General features: G+C 42.0%; 1 protein-coding gene across 1 annotated transcript in view; it reads left to right on the top strand.

Moving 5' to 3' along the window:
* Positions 1-19,784, top strand: part of DIS3L2 (DIS3 like 3'-5' exoribonuclease 2) — a 394,844-nt gene that overhangs the window by 263,899 nt on the left and 111,161 nt on the right. Inside the window, exon 10 of the mRNA XM_012652208.1 lies at positions 756-835. Coding sequence (XP_012507662.1) covers positions 756-835 — 80 coding nt within the window. The remainder of the gene's footprint in view (positions 1-755; positions 836-19,784) is intronic.

Here is a 19,784-nt window from a genome sequence, read left to right as displayed (position 1 = left end):
TATGAAGAACCAAGGACAGCTGCTCCCTAAATCTTTAGGTGTTTATATGGTAGGAATGGGTGGGTTGGGTAGGGCATGCTATATGCGAAACTGTACAACAGAAAAGAATGTCCTGGAGCTTCACGGATTAAGAAGGATATGTACACAGGGATACTGTGCAAAGATAAATGGGCACAGGGTGTACTTGATGATGGGAACTTGGGTAAAGTATATGGTTATTCTACGGAAACAAACTGATTTTTATTTCCAAGTAGAATTGTGTTATAGCTAACTATATGGCCCAAAGTTTTTTGCAAAACTTATTCTTGGGTTCCATCCCTCTGTGTCACAAGTCAGGTGACTTATTCTTTGACATATTCCATTTTTTCAAGATAGGGGAAAGATCATATAGATCCTTGAAGGACAGATTCCCATCAGCCACTGGAGAAGGCAGAGGCAAAAGTAAGAACTGACCATTGGAGAGTAATTTACTAAAGGGATTTGTCCCTCTTGCCAGATAACTCTTCTTGGGAAGCCTCATTCCCAGAAGCAGCCCCACTTCCACCCACTCACACCTGTTCACAGGGAGGAAGAGAAAGACACCCATTTGTCTCTCCCCAGTCTCACATTTTACTAAAGATCCTGTTCTCAGGGAACGATTTATAGAAGTTACTCTCTACTTTCCCCAACAGAGAAAAATAACTGTTCTTTAAACAGTACTACCATGGAGTAAAGTTATTTGTGGCATTGCTAATTATATCTTAAATCTTTCCTAGAAAAGACTGTGTCTTCACCATTGACCCATCAACCGCCCGAGACCTGGATGATGCCCTCTCCTGCAAGCCACTTACTGATGGTAGGATGGAAATTTCTATGCCTTTCTGGGTAGCAGGCAGTCTGCATACCTGTTGGTTTGCCTGGCTGCCTTGTGCTCTCTAGGGAGCATAATGTGTGAGGTTGGGTTTGCTTTGTGCCTGAACTTGCCATAGGCCTCTGAGCCAACACAGTTGTATGATCTTAAGGTTGTGTTCCTGTGGTGACTTTGGTGAGGGTGAGAATGAGAAATGTCCTCTCACCTGGACTCTTCTTGGACCTCAGAAAAGGCAGCAGTGAGGGCAGAGGAACCATTAGGTTATTAAGTATGAAATGTCTGATTTCCTTAAGTTTGACAGTTGATATCTCTGACATTTCACTTTGACACATCTTGTTTTATTTTCATTGTAAAAGTACATCATTAGTCTTGCAAGCGCACATTTTGGCTTTTGATTATCTTTCAAATTGTTTTTTAGAGCAATTTTTGTGAAACCAAATGGATGTGTAAAAAATTCATGTTATTTTCGAACATGAGTTCTGTCGTGGAACCAATGGAGCATAGACAGCTCGAAATATCAACAAAGTGTTTGTTTGGGAAGGATGTGGCTAATGAATGCATAATACATGGAAGGTTTGAAAAGTTCTGTTCTGGTGATTGTAATCTTGAGAAAATGAACCACATGGGCGACCTGAGACCAAGGTGGATAATGATGAGCTGAAAGCTGTGGTATTAATAGAAGTGAATCCATCTCAGCCTACGCATGAATTAGCAGCAAGATTTGATGTTAGTATTCCAACAATATTGGACCATTTGAAACAAATCAGCAAGGTAAAGAAGCTAAATAGATGTGTTCCACATGAATTAAATGAGCGTCAGCAGAGAAATTGTCTTGAAGCTTGCCTTTCTTTGCTGTCACGACATATAGGCAAACCGTTTCTACACTGTATCGTTACGTGTAATGAAAAATGGATTCTTTTAGAGAATCACAAGTGTTTGGCACAATGGTTGGATGAAGATGAAGTGCTGAAACACAGTCCAAAACCGATATTCATCAAAAAAAGCTAATGGTGTCTGTTTGGTGGTCCAGAGCTGGTATTATCCACTACAGTGTCATGAAACCTGGTTATTCAATTACAGTAGATGTCTACTGCAACCAATTGGATGAAATGATGAGGATGCTTGTGATTAAGCAGCCAAGATTGGTCGATAGAGACAGGCCAATCCTCTTGCAAGACAACGCTGGACCACATGTCTCACAAACAATGCTGCTCAAACTGTGGAAGCTGGATTTGGAAATTCTCTGTTTTCCGCTGTATTCATCAGACCCTACACCAACTGACTACCACTTCTTCCACGCTTTGGACCACTTCTGGCAAGGAACAATGCTCAGTCCTCAACGAGCTGTGGAAAACACCTTTCATGATTTCATCGCCACTCACCCTCCAGGCTTCTTTGCTGCTGGCATAAACAAGCTACCGTTAAGGTGATAAAACTGTGTCAATAACTTAGGTGCATACTTTGATTAATTGTACTGATTCTTGTTCGAGATATAATAAACTACACTTTTGATTTGAAATTGGACATTTCATATTTAATGACTTACAATTCCAGGCCTTAGCCCTTCAGTTAGTTCTAGTTTGGGTATAAGGTATTATAGAAAGAAAATCCCTAAGGGCTCTGCTTAGAGGAGACATAGAGTTCTTTACCTGAATTTGACACCAGATCAGGTAACTGAAGGGGTACTCATCAAAGGCATGCCCCACAGTGGATAGCAGGAACACCTTCCCAGAGAAACACCTCTCCAGGCCTGAGCTGAAGAAGCCTGAGCTACTCCCAGTAGATCTTCATCTGTCTAGCAAATTGCAAAAGGTAGATGGATGGGGGCTCTTTAAACATTCTTTTGTGGGATGTTGCTAAGCAGGAAAAAGTAGGATAGAGGCCAGTGGTCTTTGGAAATTATAGTAGGAAGAAGGGAAAGTAGCAGTTGACACTTGAAGCAAAAGTGTATAGGATGTGGGAAGAGTAAGCCCTGCCAGCCTCCTTCCTGATGCCCTGAGACATGCTGCTTATGGTCTTCAGCCACTTCTCGCCCCTCTGTAGGGTGGTATCTGGGGAACTGCTTTGGCTCTGGTCACTTTCAAAGACGGCGTGGGTACTAACATGGCCTTTGATGGTGTGCCCATGATAGGTGTCCACCCTTGCAATGTCAGTCTGACACATAGTCTTTTAAAACAATGCAGAAATGTTCACATGTCCCACTGACATAAAACTCCGTTGGTTCAGTGGATAATCTCTTCTCTGCTATAGTAGACAGTGAAGCTTAGTAGATAGAAGGCTGAGCGACAGAAGACATTGCCTGAAAGTATTTTTATTTTCTTTTAGTGGGAGCCTTCCTTGAAACTATGGGCAAGATTGCTCATTATTTTCAACTAAAGAAAATTGAAAGGAAGATAAAGCATAAAGAGAGAAAAGGTCCCATGGAAATTTTAGAGAAATTATATATTTTTAAAATCCAAAATTGAAGCAGTCTATTTAAAAAATAGGTTGGTTTGGTTTCTGGCTTGGTTTCTTACTTTCTGAGCAATCTCTGCTGAGGCTTGGGCATACCTGTTCTCTGTGTAGACTCCACTTCCCTGAGCCCTAGTGTAAAAAGTGCCCCCAGGCTGATAGGCAGGTGACTGTGGGCCTCACTTCTCATATTTCCCTTGCCTCCAGGTTCACAGCTCTGCTGTTAGGCATCTAATACTTTGAAACAGTTGCTTCATTTATTTTGTCCAGTTTTATAGTTGTGAATGGCAGAAGGATAAGTCCTAGTACCTGTTCCTCTGTCTCGGCTAGTCTGTCACCTTGCAGGGACTCTAGGGAGCAGACACATGTAGCAGTCAGTCACTGTGAACACTGGGGTCTCATGTTCAGGGTACAAGTGTGCCAGCAGAGGTTTCATAGAAGAAATGGTTAAAGATAGGACAGGAAAGATAGACTGGGGACAAATTTTTAAACCAAATAATATTCTTTATTTGTTAGACAATGAAAAGCCAAATAGATACTGTTCAGCGGAAGAATATTCAGAATGAGGAAAATAACATAGCAGTGCGAGGTGGAGGAAAAGGAGAGTAAGCAGAGGCAGGGAAACAAGTCAGAGAAACATTGCAATAGTTTAGGGATAAGGACCTGGACTGGAAGTGGTGGCATAGCAGTGGGGGTGGGGTGGGAAGGACAATGTGAGAAAGGGATGGTGACAGAAGAATCTATGGAAATGGATGTTAGGGTGGAGGGAGAGGAGTCCAAGATGGTGTCAGGATTTCAGCTTGGATGGCAGGAGATGGAACCCACAAGTTAAGAATGGGGAGGTCAGGAGGCCAAGCTGGTTTGGGAGAAAGTATTTCATCGTGGAATTGTCTGTCTAATGATATGTATTTATGTAAGTTGCTATAAGTCCTTTTTAGAGGAGGTGGTGTATAAATAAGTTAAATAGATGCAGTTCATGTGACTATATGCAAAGACATCCCTGAAGAAGAATAAGCAGTGCACTAAAATGCAAACGGTGATTTTGTTAGGATGATGGGATCATAAATGATTTTTCTCTTTTCTCTAGTTGCCAAATTTTTATAATGTAATAATAGTTTTAAAATGAAAACAATTTTGTAATAAAGGAAAGTTACGGGGTGCCAGAAATCATGAGCTGCCTAGTAGCCTGCTGCACCAGGTGATCAGACACCTTCCATCTGTTTGGTTTTTCTTGCATTCCAGAGGAGCAGCTTGGCAGAGCAGCAGAAAAACGACATGGAAAAGGACTCAGGGAAGACTCTGAAAAGGCCTGAGTTGGTCAGTCAAGTGTTTTTATGGTGGCACTTCTACAGTTGTCCTTTGTGACAGCAGTTTCTGCCAGGGCCATTTATCTATGGAGATGAAAAGGGAAAGTCAATTCCAGTTTGGGTTGGGGTGAGGTTGGCTAAGTTCAGGTTCAGTTAGTTACCAATTCATGTCAATTCTTGCTTAGAAGAAAAATGTTTAATGTTTCAAAAAGCAAATAATGTTTTGGGGGCAGATTTATATCATCTATAGCCATTTCTATTTAAAGAAAATATTAATATAAAAGTTAAACTTTCCTTTGGTCATGTCAAAATCATCTGAGTGACTATTCTATGAAAAGTAAAATACACAAACAGATATATCTAGTCCTCACTTTCCCTTTTTATAGAGTTCAGATGCACTCCCAGGACTTGTTACCAATATCTTCTATCATGTGAGAGGTTCAGATGATCATACAAAACACAGTGAACACGTGTTCACTAGTAGATCATAATTGAGTTGAAGGTTGAGATTAGGGGGTGGTACCACTTACCCTTGTGGAATCTCAGCTTTGGAAGGGATTCTACCAGTCTTCTAACCTGGTAATCCTCCACCTTTTTTAGCCTGTTAACAGTCTTAAGGAGAACATTCCCATGAGCGTTACCCAGCAACGTGGAGTTTTCTACCTTTGCTGGAGAAAGTATTTAATTATTCAAGTGAGTAAGAGTGGCGTTATAGTGATGACCCAGAATCTAAAGACAATAAATCACACACTTCAGTGTTTTATTATTGTTAACAGATCACTTGCGACACACCTCACAGTTGACCTCCCCACTCAAGTGTGGCAATGCCACAGTTGCCAGCTCACCCTCTGTTTTTTGAATTACCTCTACGGTATCCACTTACTGACTATCCAGATTGCATTTGAACATTCTGCCTTGAAGGCAGACATTCTGCCTTAAGACTGCATGATTGTCAGGAAATCCTTCCCTGTAATGATCTGAAATGTTGCTGTCTTCCTATAATTTTCCTCCCATTCATCCCATTTATGCCCCTCTGGGCCCTATAGAATAAATCTAGTGGCTGATGTGACAACCCCTCAGATACTAGATATTATATATCTTCTGAGTCACAACTTCGCAGCTAAGAATCTTAATTATTATTCTGTGTCCTGTGGCTTATGAGGTGTGAGTCCACTTCCCATGTCATAGAGTCACACTTCTGCCTTGATGAAGTCTGAGGTACGTGGCTGCCTATATCCAGACTTTGCCTTCCTGGCTGTGAGGGTCTGTGGCTCTCTCCCTCCCAGGTCCTCCTTATTGGGCAGAATTGGGTCCAGAGTAATAGCTACCCATTCTGTTCAATTAAGCAAGCTTTATTGCTTTGCCCTAGTCTCTGAGAGAGGAAATTGGCCAGACAAGTTAGGACCTTTATACAGCTTTTAGTTGATTCAGGCTCCCAACAGATCCTACAGGTTCACTTCTCCACCATCTTGCTTCTCTAATTTTTTATTCTCTAATGTACGCTCTGCCATTGAACATGGCAAGGTTATCCTAGCTAGGCCTTAGAAATGAGTGAAGGGGAATGGGGAATGACTGCTGATGGGTTTGGGTTTCTTTTTGGAGTGATGAAAATGTTCTGGAATTAGATAGTTGATAGTTACAGAACTTCGTGAATATACCCAAAACCACTGGTGGAAAATGAGTGAATGAATAAATGAATGAATGAGAAGAAATAAACAAATCCACTCATCCTTGAGGTTTTCTGGAAATTGGAATTTACAGAAATTCCACAATTTAGCAGAGGTCTTGATGAATGTTTGGGCTGGATACCTGTGGTCAAATCTCTTGTGTCTGTCTCTCCTTCTTGCCACTTTCATCTCTGAACCAAGAAATTGCAGCCTTCTGCTCTACCATCTGCTCACATTTCCCATCCCCAGAGGATCTGACTCAAAGAAAGAAGGGTCTGTGTTCCACTGTCTGCATATAAGAAAATGCTTGGATAAGTGGACATCCATCCAGCCTGAGGGACCTCAGAAATGCAAATTACCTACTTTACTCCAGGAGGCACAGTCTTCCTTCCTGATTTGCTTCTGTGTCCTGCCTGGCTGCACAGCTTTCCCTTCTCTAAGGAGGGTGGAGCAGGCAGCTCTGTCCGCTGGAGCCCATAGCAGGGAGAGAATAGGAACAGGAGTCTAGGAGCAGTGCCTGTAAGGATTTCATAGAAATCCTAAAATCTGTTACTTCCCCAAATGGTTATGTTTGTCACCTGCTGAGAGTTTCTTGTCATAACTGATTATCTTTGGAGGCAGTGAGGAAGTAGGAGCTAGAGAGATTATGTCCCCCTTTGTGCCAGGCTTAGGCTAGAGAACCTGAGGGATAGAATGGGCTGGTAGTAGTTTTAAAGACCAAAGGGCTGAGATGAAGTCTTTGGACCTGCTACTGGGAAGGAAAGGAGGACATGAGAGTCCAGGAGCTTTGGATTGAAAAGATTCCTGCATATCAGCTGCCAGGCCAAACCCTCCTCCTGGGTTCTGTTCCTTCCTCTGGGAAGGCCTTACCCCCCAAGCCCTTTGCATTTCACTTTGCTCCGCTTCCTCCTCTCCCCATCCTGCAAAGCCTTCCTTCAGCCCTGCCACAGCTCAGGAACATCCACTTTCATCCATCAGGACACCTTGAAAGAGTAGTCTGTACCTGCTGTTGCTGCCTTCTCACTTTCCATTTGTTCTTTATTCCTTTTGCAGCATGGCTGCAGAAAGTCCACTGAAACAGTTTGTCCCTAACCGCAGTTCACCAAACATCAAACAGCGTTCATCTCTTTTGTCTACTCTTCCTCCTTGAAGTTTTCTCTTCCCTGGGCTCAAAGGGCCCTACTTGCTCTTGATTCTAAATTTTTGGCATCTTTTCCCAGGTTTCCTATTTGACTCATCTTGCACTGTCCAGTCCTTTGGGCTTCTGTGCCCTTTGCACTTGCTATTCCCTATGCCTCGAGTGCCCTTTCCCTGGAAATCCACATGGCTGATCTCTCACTTCTATTAACATTCAATTGGTTGCTTTCTCTAAGGCTTTTTCTAGCCATTCTGCCTGTAATTCTACACACCACCTCCTATCCACCTTCCCTTTTTTTTTCCCTACAATTCATCAATGCTAACGTGCTATCGACTGTCTTCCTACCGGTCACTGTGGGATCCCCAGCTCCAAGCACAGTGCATGGCTCCAAGTAGAAAACATTCAGTGAATCTTTGCTGGTGTTTGCATACAATCATGAGGGAAAGGGTTTCCCAGGATGAGGGGAGAGAAGTCCCTGAGATGACAGAGCATGGGGTTTTGGAGGGAATTATAAAGAGCTCAGCATGTCTGGTACATGAGGTGCAAGCGGGGTGGCAGTTGTAGGTAAAGCGGGATGAGATCATGAATTCCTTTGTAGGCCCTGTTAGACAGTTTAGATTTTATGCAGAAGGCAGCATTTGCGGTTGCAGAACAACATCATTCATTTATTCAAGAAGTATATATGGAGGATCAAGCAGTGTGTGTTGTGCTAAGTATACAGTGGTTGAAAAAAGCTAGACAAGCATCCTATCCTCTTCCAATTTCACATCAGTTATCATTAAACATGTATGTATCAGAACGACCCATTATTTAGATGTGGAAGTTGGGTGGGGTGCCAGACAAAGAGCAGGGAGAAAGGACAAGTCTGGCTAAGGGAAGAGGGTGTGCGGAGGGACTTTGGCACTGGAAGGGATCAAAAAGGCACCATGGCTGAAACATGGTGGGGGCAAGAGCCTTTTGGTAAGTCGTAAAGGGGCTTGCAGGCTCTGTTAAGGAGTGGGAGTTTGATTCAGAGTGTGAGGATGAGCAAGGTGTTTTAAGCAGGAGAGAATCAGGATCCAGCTTGCAAGTTGGAGAGATCACTGTGGCAGCAGTGAGGAGGCTAGATGAGAATGGTGGAGTTAAAATGGTCTAGGTAGGAGACAAATGCCCCAGCCAAGGCAGACGCAGCAGAGCCAGAGCTGGAGAGAGGCACTAGGCAGGAGAGGAAATCAAGGCAAGACTTGGTGTCTGGGCAGCTGCAGGAGCCTCTTGACTGGTCTCATGAGTCTGTCCTTCTCTTCCTGCATACAGAAGCCAAGGCAGCCCTTATAGATTTAGATCTGATCAGGTCATTCCTCTATTCCACACCCTCTAAGATTTCCTGTCCTGATGAGGATAAAAACCCAGGGTCCTTGTTATGACCTGCTGCTATCTCTGTCTCTCCACCCTTGTCCCCCACCCCTCTGCCCCATCCCTCTTCGCCCACTCTCCTCTAGCCGCATGGCCACCTTGTCCCTCAAGCATGCCAGGCTGCTTCTGCCTCAGTGTGTTTGCACGTGCCATTCTCCTTGTTCCAACCCTCTTCTCCGAGATCCCTTGCTACTCTGGGGTCCCTGCTCCAATGTCATCTCAAGGAGGCCCTTTCTGACCTTGCTGTTGCCACAGCCTTCTCTGCCCCTCCCCCTTCTTGATTTTCTTTCAGGTGCTTGTAGTGGGCCTGCCCCACTGGATGGTAAGCTTCAGGAGAGCAAGGATATCATTCTGTTCACCTTTGACCCTTCAGTGCCTAGAGCACTGTGTGTTACATAGTTGGCAACACATGAAATGTTGAATGAATAAATAAAAGAAGTAAATTAAACTTTTGGATATTGGAAGAAAGGAAGAATCTAGAGTGACACCTAGGTTTCTGGCTTGGGCACTAGGTGAAAAGTAACGCCATTCAGTAGGAAATATTGAGGGGAACTGGTTTTGATTAGAAACACAGGAAGTTCAGATAGGGACATATTGAGTTTGCAATACCTGAGAGACATAACAAGGTAGAAATAACAAGGGGGCAAGTAGAAGGTCAGGACCAGAGATGGGGTTTGGGAGTTATCAGTGCTTGGACCTAGGAGAGATAACCCAGATAGAAGTCACAGACTGAGAGGAAGACCCAAGCCAGAACCCTGCGACAGATGCCCCCACATTGGAGACTGAACAGCCCAAATGACCAAGAGGGTGAGAACAGGGAGATTGGAGGCAAAGCAGGAGAGAGGAGAGAGGCAGAGCAGTCTGAAATGGTGACCAGTCATAATGACTATAGGGAAAGTCGGGTCAAAGAGAATTGTGAAAAGTCCTTTGGCTTTGTCAACTGGCATATCATTGAGGACCTTGGTGAAACTCGTGTGAATGGCTTAGAGGAGGGGAAGCCAGACTGCAGTTGGTGGAGGAGGGGATGGAAAGTCAGGAAATGGAAACCATGCATGTAGCTTACTTTTTCTGAGAGGCTGGGCTGTGAAAGGTAGGAGAGACAGGGAGGGCAGGGTTAAAGATGGCTTTTTCTTTGTTTTTAACGTGAAGGAGATTTGACATGTTTCTGTATTGTAGATAGGAGGCGACAGAGAAGTTGAAAATGTAGGAATGAGAGGAGTTGATTGTTTCACAAGGTCTTGAAGAAGAAGGTGTGGTGTGAATCAGAGCATAAGTGGAAAGTAAGGTCAAGGCATGGAAGACGAACACCCCTTCCTTTGAGACAGAGAGATAAGACATAGGGAATAGGTCACTGCTGATGAGTATTCACACCTGGCGATGTCCACTTCCACTGTGAAAGAGGAACCACTGCTGAGGAGGACTGGGCAATAGTGAAAGGGATAGTATGAGTGGAAAAGTCAAGCACACTGCTTTCCTCCGCTCTCACCCCACAACGATCAACACAGAAGACTTCTGTGACCAAACATGGGTTTTCCCCCCACACACCAACCTAGCAGTCAGTTCTGCAGCCTATACCAGCTGGGTGTCCTCCAATTCAATTCTGACATAATCTGCTGTGGATAGCATCAGACCCCGTAGATTGAGGGCTCAGTCCCACAAGACTGCACCCCACTTCCAATACCAGCCTCAAGCCCCAGGTTGTTTTACCTGTGCTTCTGACTCGCCAGCTATAAATCGGAAATCCCACGACCCGCTTCTTGGGTTCCATTAATATGCTAAAGCAGCTCACAGAATTCAGAGAAATACTTATGTTTACCAGTTTATTATAAAGGATATTACAAAGGATACAGATGAAGGGATGCATGGGGTGAAGTATGGAGGAGGGGGCACAGAGCTTCCATGCCTTCCCTGGCACACCACCCTCCAGGAACCGCCACGTGCTTGGCGCTCTAGAAGCTCTCCGAACCCTATCCTCTTGGCCTTTTATGGAGACTTAATTGGATAGGCATGATTAAAGTGTGGACAACTGTGTAGAAGTGTGATTGGACAAAAGGGTATGCTCTAATATCAATAGACTGAGTAGGGAAACCTAGCAAGGCCTGTCTGTTCAGATTCTTCTTGGCCCCTCTGTGTGGCACTCCTTCTTCCCAGGTATGGGGCAGGACCCCTTCTGAAATGGGTCTTTTGACCTACAATCAGAAAAGGTAGGTAAGAGAATTTTGTCATGGAAAGGCAGGGGAAGCTTAGAGTCTTGCCTTGGGGAGAAGAAGGAGCCAGGTGAAAAGAGCACAAGAGAAGGTCAGAGACAGGAATTTATTTTTCTGAGACCTGAGGTGCCCAACATTATATACCAAAAGACTGTAACAAGGGCTTTGGGAGTTATGAGCCAGGAACTGTGGATGTATGTATCATAATATCACAGATAGGATAGGGAGCTGGCCAGGAACCCATCATACAAAGTGTTAGCAAACACTGCTCAAGTATGTCTGGGTTTGAATCCTATAAAGTCAGGAAACGGAAACCAGGCAAGATTTTCTTCCAATAATTCTCAGCCTCCAAGGTTTGGGTGTAGAGGTTGCAAATTTGGGAGGTTGCTGGGGGAGATAGCTGGAGGGTGGTAGGACAAGGGTCCCTCTGAGCCTATTTCTTCTCTGCCTCCTGATTTTATAAAAGCATCACCTGCACCTAGTCAACCAAAGTGTTTAAAACAGTAATCCTGGCATCACATTTGATTCCTTTTCCTCTCAGGACTGTTGTTATGGCCTTTCTAATAATTTTTCTCCCTCCTTACCATCTGCCCTCCACCTTGCTGTCCAGTTATCTTTCCTATGTTGTTTCTGCTTGAAAATCTGCTTGTACCTGTGGATTAGGTCCACATTTTTTAGGAAAGCTTTGTAACCAAAGCCCTTTAAGACTAGTCCTCGGCCTCCTCTCCCACCTCCCCACTTCCCAATGCCAAAACACACACACAAACTCTCACACTCTCTCTCTCTCTCTCTCGCTCGCGCTCGCGCTCGCTCTCTCGCTCGCACCCAGCCACCCAAGCCACGCCCTGCTCTCTTTCTTGCCTCCAGGACTCTGCTTGCTCTTTCTGCTCTGCTCACAGTGCCCTGCCTCCCTGCCTACTTCTGTGTCACATGAAATCTCCTTCAAGAGCAAGATGAACCTCTGCAGAACTTTCCTTTTCCTCCTGGCAGAATAAATTGTTCCTACATTATCCTATCGGCACATTTTCTTCATGTCTCAAATACAGTAGTAAACATCATTGCTTCTGGATTTCATTCTCCTTTTTGCTTGTTTCCTAAGGGCAGGCTGTTCCTTGGATATCTCTGTATCCTAAGTATCAATCATATTGATTGTGTTTCACTTTGTCTTCTGTTTCTTGACTTGCCCCTTTATTTCCACTGTACCTTTATCCTTAAGTTTGTGGGTTGCCCGTGGGCTTAATACCCTGACGTAAGAGCCTAGTCCACTTTCTCTCCTAAAACCAGTCTCTTTCTTTGGAATTGGGCATCCTTTCCCTTGTTACATTCAAGGCTTTCACTCCATCTGTCATGTCTCAGTGATACCTATAAGATCATTGAATTCCATCTTACGTTCATGCTGTCTATTACTCCAGCTCTGTGGATTGTCCTGAGGCTCACTTCTGTCCCATTATTTTCTTACATAAGTTTCTTGTATGGCCTGCACTTCCCTTCTCTTTTTATGCCTACAGCCTTCCATAGCAATTTGTGTCTTGACTTTGTGTTGGCATTTTTCTCCATCTCCTCCCTGTCTGTATCCTTGCTATTTCCAAATTCAATAAGTGCTAATTTTCTGATAAAATTGACTTCCTAAATGAACCTTAACATGGTAGTAAAAAAAAGAACAAAACAACAGTTTGTGATACAGAAGTCAGAATTTTTTCCCTTTAGTTATGTTGATAAACATAACTAAAGGAAAAGGAGAATTAAAGCCTTTAAACACCAAATATATCATCAAGTGGCAGTGCTCACCCATCAGATGGGAGAAATAGAAATTTGATAGCCAAAAAATCCAAGTATTCCTTTGGTAACAGATAGGTCTTCATTAGTGGTATGTTAATGAGACATTAGAAATTGAAGAAAGTTTGTTTTTAATTTCCTTCTGTTGGGAATGTACTATGGATGTTAGGTTGATATATGAGGATAATGTTAAGGTAATGCTAGAATTTGGAAATCAGGTGATATTTTAAGAATGAAAGTCAACTGGAATGGGTTATCTACAGGATTTCCCATCACTTGGAGATCTGTAAAACGTCAGATAAAATTTGGTATTTCAGTTTACCAATGACTGAAACAGTATGTATGGTAGTGGTTTTATTCTCCTTAGGGTTACAGAGCCCTTTGAGCATCTCGCAATGGTTATGGACTCTTGCCCCAGAAAAATGCACAGATGCGTGTGTGTGTGTGTGGGTGTAAAGTTTTGCATAGGACTTACATTTCTAGATTATGGAATGGATATCCTGAAAAAAAATTCTTTAATAAAACTGTTTAAAATGATGCATCTTTTGAAAATGTATGGCTGAGCTGCCAAGAAAACGTAGGAAGTCCTCAGAGGCCAGGAGTAAAATAAGAGCTGGTAGCCAAAGAAGTGTGTACGTTCTAAAGCAAGCACCTTACCTACTGGTATCTTCTGATCCCTAGTGACCCAGAGGTTTTGCTCAGGACCTGGATTAACACTACCTTCATGGTTCATAAAATTCAAGCCACATACTTTTTTTTAAGTGCACTAAGTGGATAATGCTTCCAGAAGCTGCCAGAATCAGAAGTATATCCTTTCTGGAGGAATTAACCCTCATCCGAACCCTTACAGATTTGCCACAGATAAAGTTCTAGTAAACATAAGTTCACATAAAAGTCATGAAACGCACAAGGAAATAAGGTATCATGAATAAGAGTCAAAAGAAAAACAAATATATAGGACCACATCCACAAAGACTTTGGATATTAGAATTATTGACAATAAAATAAGTATTTTAATATATTCAAATAAACTAAAGAGTGAATTGAAAGTATGAGTTAGGAAAAAAGACTTATCAAATAACTAAGAGATTTGAAAAATAACTAAATAGAATTTCTAGAAATGAAAAGCTATACTGAAGAAAATTTAAAACTCAACAAATTGGTTTAACAGCAGATTTAATTCAGTAAATAGAGAATCAAAGAATTGGAAAATAGATCTGAAAAAGTACAGCACAAAGAGACAAAGAGGAATGATGAAAGAGTGTCAGGAGACTTGGAGGATAGAATGAGAAAGTCTAAGTTTGAGAATTCAAGAAGGCAATAATAGAAAAGGGCGAAGAAAAAAATAATGGGTCAGGAGCAGTGGCTCATGCCTATAATCCTAGCACTTTGGGAAGCCAAGGTAAGAGCATCACTTGAGGCCAGGAGTTCAAGACCATAGTGAGACCCCATCTCTAAAAAACAAAAAATTAGCCAAGTGTAGTGGTGCACGCCTGCAGTCTCAGCTACTTGGGAGACTAAGGCAGGAGGATACCTTGAGCCCAGAAGTTTGAGATTGCAGTGAGCTGTGATGACACCATGGCATTCTAGCCTGGACAACAGAGCAAGATCCTGTCTCAAAAAACAAAAATCAATGACTGAGAAAATTTGAGAGCCTATAAAAGGTGTGACTCTTCACAATCAGAACATACAGTAGTGGTGCTTCAGCAGAATAAATAAATGAAATCCACACCTAGATACATTATATTTAAAGAAGATCTGAAAATCAAGCAGAAAGAAAAGACAGAGCGCTATAGCTAACTTCTCGGTAGCATCCTTGGAATGCAGAAAGCAACATAAAAATACCCTCAAAGTGCCAAGAGGAGAAAAAAATATTCAACTTAGGAATCATTTGCACAGCAAAACTATCCTTCAAGAATGAAGGCTGAATAAAGACATGTTTACTTTTTTATTGTGATAAAATATATATAGCACAAAATTGGCCATTTTAACTATTTTTAAGTATACAAATTATTGGCAATAACTACATCCACAATGTTGTACAACTGTCACCCCTATTTCCAAAATTTTTTCCATCATCTCAAACAGAAATTCTGTAACTGTTAAGCAATAATTCCCCATTCCTCCTTCCTCCAGGCCCTGGTAGCATCTAATTTACTCCCAAATAAATTTTTAGACAAACAAAAACTGATAATTAACCACCAAACGATGAACTTCAAGAAGGAAAATGATCAAGGAAGGAAGGTCTGAGATATAGGAAGGAAATGTGGTAAACATGGAGAAATTTGAAAAAATTTAGTGTACAAAACAGTATCTAATTAGTAGGGTTAAAAAAAAAACACAAGGTAGAATTAAATACATGACAAAAACAGGATGTAAATTGGAAGGGAGTGAGAATAATTAAAACTTTTTTGTTGTTTGGGAGGAGGGTAAACTTACTGATAAACTTTAGAATTTATTAAGTACAAATATTAAAATTTCTATAGTAACCATTAGAATTTCTAATTCTATATGTTCAAAGAACACATTTCTTTTAAATGTATTGAAGTTTGTTTCAGTGTTCATGATATGTTTTTTCTTAGTAAATATTCCATGTATACTTGAAAAGAATGTATTCTCTTTATTGTTGAATACGGTGTTTTATAAATGTCAGTATAGACAAGTTGTGATAATCTTGTTCAAATCTTCTATATGCTTATTGATTTTCTGTCTGTATGATCTACCAGTTAACTGAGATAGGAGTATTGAAATCTCTAAGTGTGGATTTCATCTATTTCTCCTTTTACTTTTATCAATTTTTACTTCATTTATTTTAGAGCTCTATTATTAAGAGTATACATATTTAGGAGGATTATGTCTTCTTGATAAATTACCCTTTTTATCATTATGAAATATGTCTCTTTTGTCTACTTTGATATTATCTACTTTGACATTACTATAGCCACTCCAGATTTCTTATTATTAGTGTTTGCATTGTGTACCTTTTTCTGTCCTTTCACTTTTTTTTTTGGATAATGCTGGATTTTATGGGGAAGCTGTGAACAGGGAGGGCTTATCTCACTCTCTTGTGATCTGTCCTTTCACTTTTAACCTGTTTCCTTACATATAAAGTGTGTTTCTTACAGACATCTTTTTTATCCAGTCTATCTTTGCCTTTTAATTTGAATTTGTAGACTATTTACATTTAATTTAATTTTAGGTATAGTTGTGTATAATAAGTCTATTAGCTTGCTGTTTTCTATTTATTCCATCCATTCTTTGTTCCTTTTTCTTCTTTCCCTGCCTTTTTTTTAAATTTCAAAATATTAAGGGGTTATTGGCGGGGCGTGGTGGCTCACGCCTGTAATCCTAGCACTCTGGGAGGCCGCGGCGGGTGGATTGCTGGAGGTCAGGAGTTCGAGACCAGCCTGAGCAAGAGCAAGACCCCGTCTCTACCAAAATTAGAAAGAAATTAGCCAGACAACTAAAAACATATATATAAAAAATTAGCCGGGCATGGTAGTGCATGCCTGTAGTCCCAGCTACTCAGGAGGCTAAGGCAGAAGGATTGCTTGAGCCCAGGAGTTCGAGGTTGCTGTGAGCTGTGATGAAGCCACAGTACTCTACCCTGGGCAACAGAGTGAGACTCTGTCTCAAAAAAGAAAAAAAAAATTAAAATATTAAGGGGTTACAAATGTTTTTGTTACACGGATAGCTTTTATAATGCTTGAGTCAGAGTTATTAGTGCACCCATCACCCAAATAGTGTACATTGTACCTGTTAGGTAGGTTTTTACCCCTCCTTTCTTCCCCCGTTTCTCCTCCCCCTCGCCTTCTTTTGAATTGAGTTTTTTCTTCACTTTTTCATTTTATCTCCTATTTGCATATCAGCTAGACTTCTTTGCTTTATTTCTTTAGTGGTTGCTCTAGACTAGAATTTCTCAACCTTGGCACTATTAACATTTTGGGCCAGGTAATTCTGTTTTGTGGGGGATTTGGGATTGTAGGTTATTTAGCAGCATGCCTATCCCCTACCCACTAGATGCCAGTAGTACTTCCCCCTAATGTCACAGCCAAAAATGTCCCCCAGACACTGCCATATATCCCCTGGGGGTACAAAATTGCTCCTGATTGAGTAACACTGCTTTTGAATCTAGAATATTCTACCATTTCATATATAATAATAGAACCTTGCATCAGTATGCTTCATTTCCCCTCATATTTTGGTGCTATTGTTGTGATACATTTACTTCTTCATAAGTTGAAAATCTTACAATTTATGTTCGTTAATAAGATATCTGGAAAATCCTCATATATTTGGGAATTTATCAGTACTTTTTTAAATAACTCATGAATCAAAGAAAAAATCACAAGAGAGACTGGAAAATAGTTTGACTTGAATGATAATGAAAATATATCAAAATTTGTGAGATGCAGCTAAAGCAATACTTGAGGAAAAATTATAGCTTTCAGTGCTTATATTAGAAATGGAGAGACTGGGCGTGGTGGCTCATCCCTGTAATCCTAGCACTCTGGGAGGCTGAGGTGGGTGGATTGCTTGAGATCAGGAGTTCGGACCAGCCTGAGCAAGAGCAAGACCCTGTCTTTACTAAAAAATGGAAAGAAATGAGCCGGGCAACCAAACATAGAAAAAAAAAAATTAGCTGGGTGTGGTGGCGCACGCCTGTAGTCCTAGCTACTTGGGAGGCTAAGGCAGGAGGATCACTGGAGCCCAGGAGTTTTAGGTTGCTGTGAGGTAGGCTCATGCCACAGCACTCTAGCCTGGGCAATAGAGTGAGACTCCGTCTCAAAAAAAATGGAGAAAGTTTCAGAATCAAGCTCAGACTTCCAATTTCTGATTCCATATGTAAGGAACTTGGGAGTTACCACTCCATCCTAACAATAAGCAAAAAGCTGAACAGACTGAAAAATCAACACCTCTCTTGGATCTGTAGTAGAAGAAAGGACACAGTGCAAACTGCCGTCCCCACCATTGGAGAGACAGGTGGACAAAGGTAGTCACAGCTTACCAAAGCAGAGATTCATGAGCAGAAACTACCTTGGGACCCAGTGCCAGAACAGAAAACCTCAGCTGTAATTGACAAATTGCTGGATGCTCAGTGTGGAAGAATCTGAGAGTTAAAAATTCCAGGGGTACCCAGTCATAGAGGGCCCTCACACCTGTGTGAGTTTTACCCCCAGGAACATGATGACATTCTCACAGTAAATATTGGTAATAAATTCTCCCTTCTTATGCTTCTGGCAAGAAGAGGAGAAAAGGAACCATTTTGAAATATACCAGAGCAAACCACACATCAATATGCTGACCATCCTAGCCGAGGAGAACCTGCCCTTCGCCAAGGAGATCGCCTCTCTCATGGAGGCCCAAACCGCCAAGGTTTTTATACAGCCCGCAGCCTCCTATACTTCTAATACTCCCTGATTTTAGCGTCAGCCTCATCTTAGGTCTCGCTTTCATCCAAAGGGGAACAATATTCCTCCTCTCCAGCCCTCCCCCTCCAACTCAGGCTCAGTCTTTGGCCCAGGCTTCCAGCAGTCTCTCTGGGCAGAGGGAGTGGGGAGGATAAAGGATGGAGTCCCACTCGTGCTGACCAGCTCCGTATTTAGGCCACAGGCTTTGAATCGAGCCCTTAGGAGTGGGGGAGACTTAAAGGCAGTTTATGCTTTGGGGAAGTAAGAGTTAAAACAAACCATTTAACCCCCTGGGAAGGAGGGGAGTGGTTTTCCCATTCCCCCCCACCCCCCACCCTTTGGGTAATTGTGCTCTCTGGGTTGGAAGGAGGTGAAGGGGGAAAACATGGCACCTGAAAAGCACGTGGTGGGGAAGGGAAGAGAGGAGAATCCATTCCCCACCAGCCAGGCAGCTGCTCACACCCGTCAGCCCCATTTTGGGGTGGGGGCGGCTAGATAAAACTTTGATTCTCCTATCCGAGGGTCTAATTTGTCCCAAAATATGGGTAATTGGGGTATGAGGGTGAGATTTGGGTGGGGGAGGACATCTTCTCCAACCTGTGGGTGGAGAACTGGCCCAGTGGGTAATAAGTACTTGTATAATAGTTTCTCTGAAAAGTTTAGTCCCTCCTCCTCTTCCTTTTCTCTTTTTTCTCCCTTCCCTGATAGTGAAGGCGTGCTTTTCTTCACCCCTCAACAGAAGGGGTCCTCTGCCCCCTTGTGTTTCCCTGTAGTCCTCCTCTTCTGTGGATTCATGTGGGAGCCATGTGTCGTTTAAGTAAAGTTAATCTTAAATTTAGTTATGATGAGTTTTAATAGCTTTCCAGTAATACATTTTAAGTTATTGTTTAAGCTTGTGCTTAGTTTTTTCTAGTTGTTACTGATTGCAATTATCAGGATGAGCCTCTTTTTAGCAGAGTGAACCCCTTTTAAAAGGCCACTTTAACAACCACTACCAATGTGTTTAGAGACAGTTTCTGTCTAATGTAAAACTGAGTGGTCTGACTCTAGTAAATGGTTTTGAAATGTATGACCGGTATAAAATTTGTGAATAAAACATATAAAATACAAAAAAAAATCCAAGAAGCTCAGAGAACACCAAGCAGTATACATGACAAAAAAAACTACACATGGGCATATCATTTTCAAACTACAGCAAATCAAAAAATCCTAAAAGAAGTCAAAGGAAAAAAACACCTTAAATAGAGGAACAAAGATAAGAATTACACCCAACCTCTCGTCAGAAATGATGTAAGAAAGAAAAGAGTAGGGTGAAATACTTCACGTTGAGAAATAAGAACCACTAACCTTGATTTCTGTACCCTGCAAAATTATCCTTCAAAAGGGAAGGAGAAATAAAGACTTTCTCAGACAAACAGAAATGAGGAAATTTGTTGCCAGTAGACTTGCAAGAAATGTTAAAAGAAATTAAGCCAAGTGCAGTGGTTCACACCTGTAGTCCTAGCACTCTGGGAGGCCAAGGCGGGAGGATTGCTTGAGATCAGGAGTTGGAGACCAGCCTGAGCAAAAGCGAGACCCCGTCTCT

Source organism: Propithecus coquereli, unplaced genomic scaffold, assembly GCF_000956105.1.
Source record: "Propithecus coquereli isolate 6110/MARCELLA unplaced genomic scaffold, Pcoq_1.0 Scaffold383, whole genome shotgun sequence".
NCBI classification, from domain to species: domain Eukaryota; kingdom Metazoa; phylum Chordata; class Mammalia; order Primates; family Indriidae; genus Propithecus; species Propithecus coquereli.
This window is presented reverse-complemented; position numbering and strand designations above follow the sequence as displayed.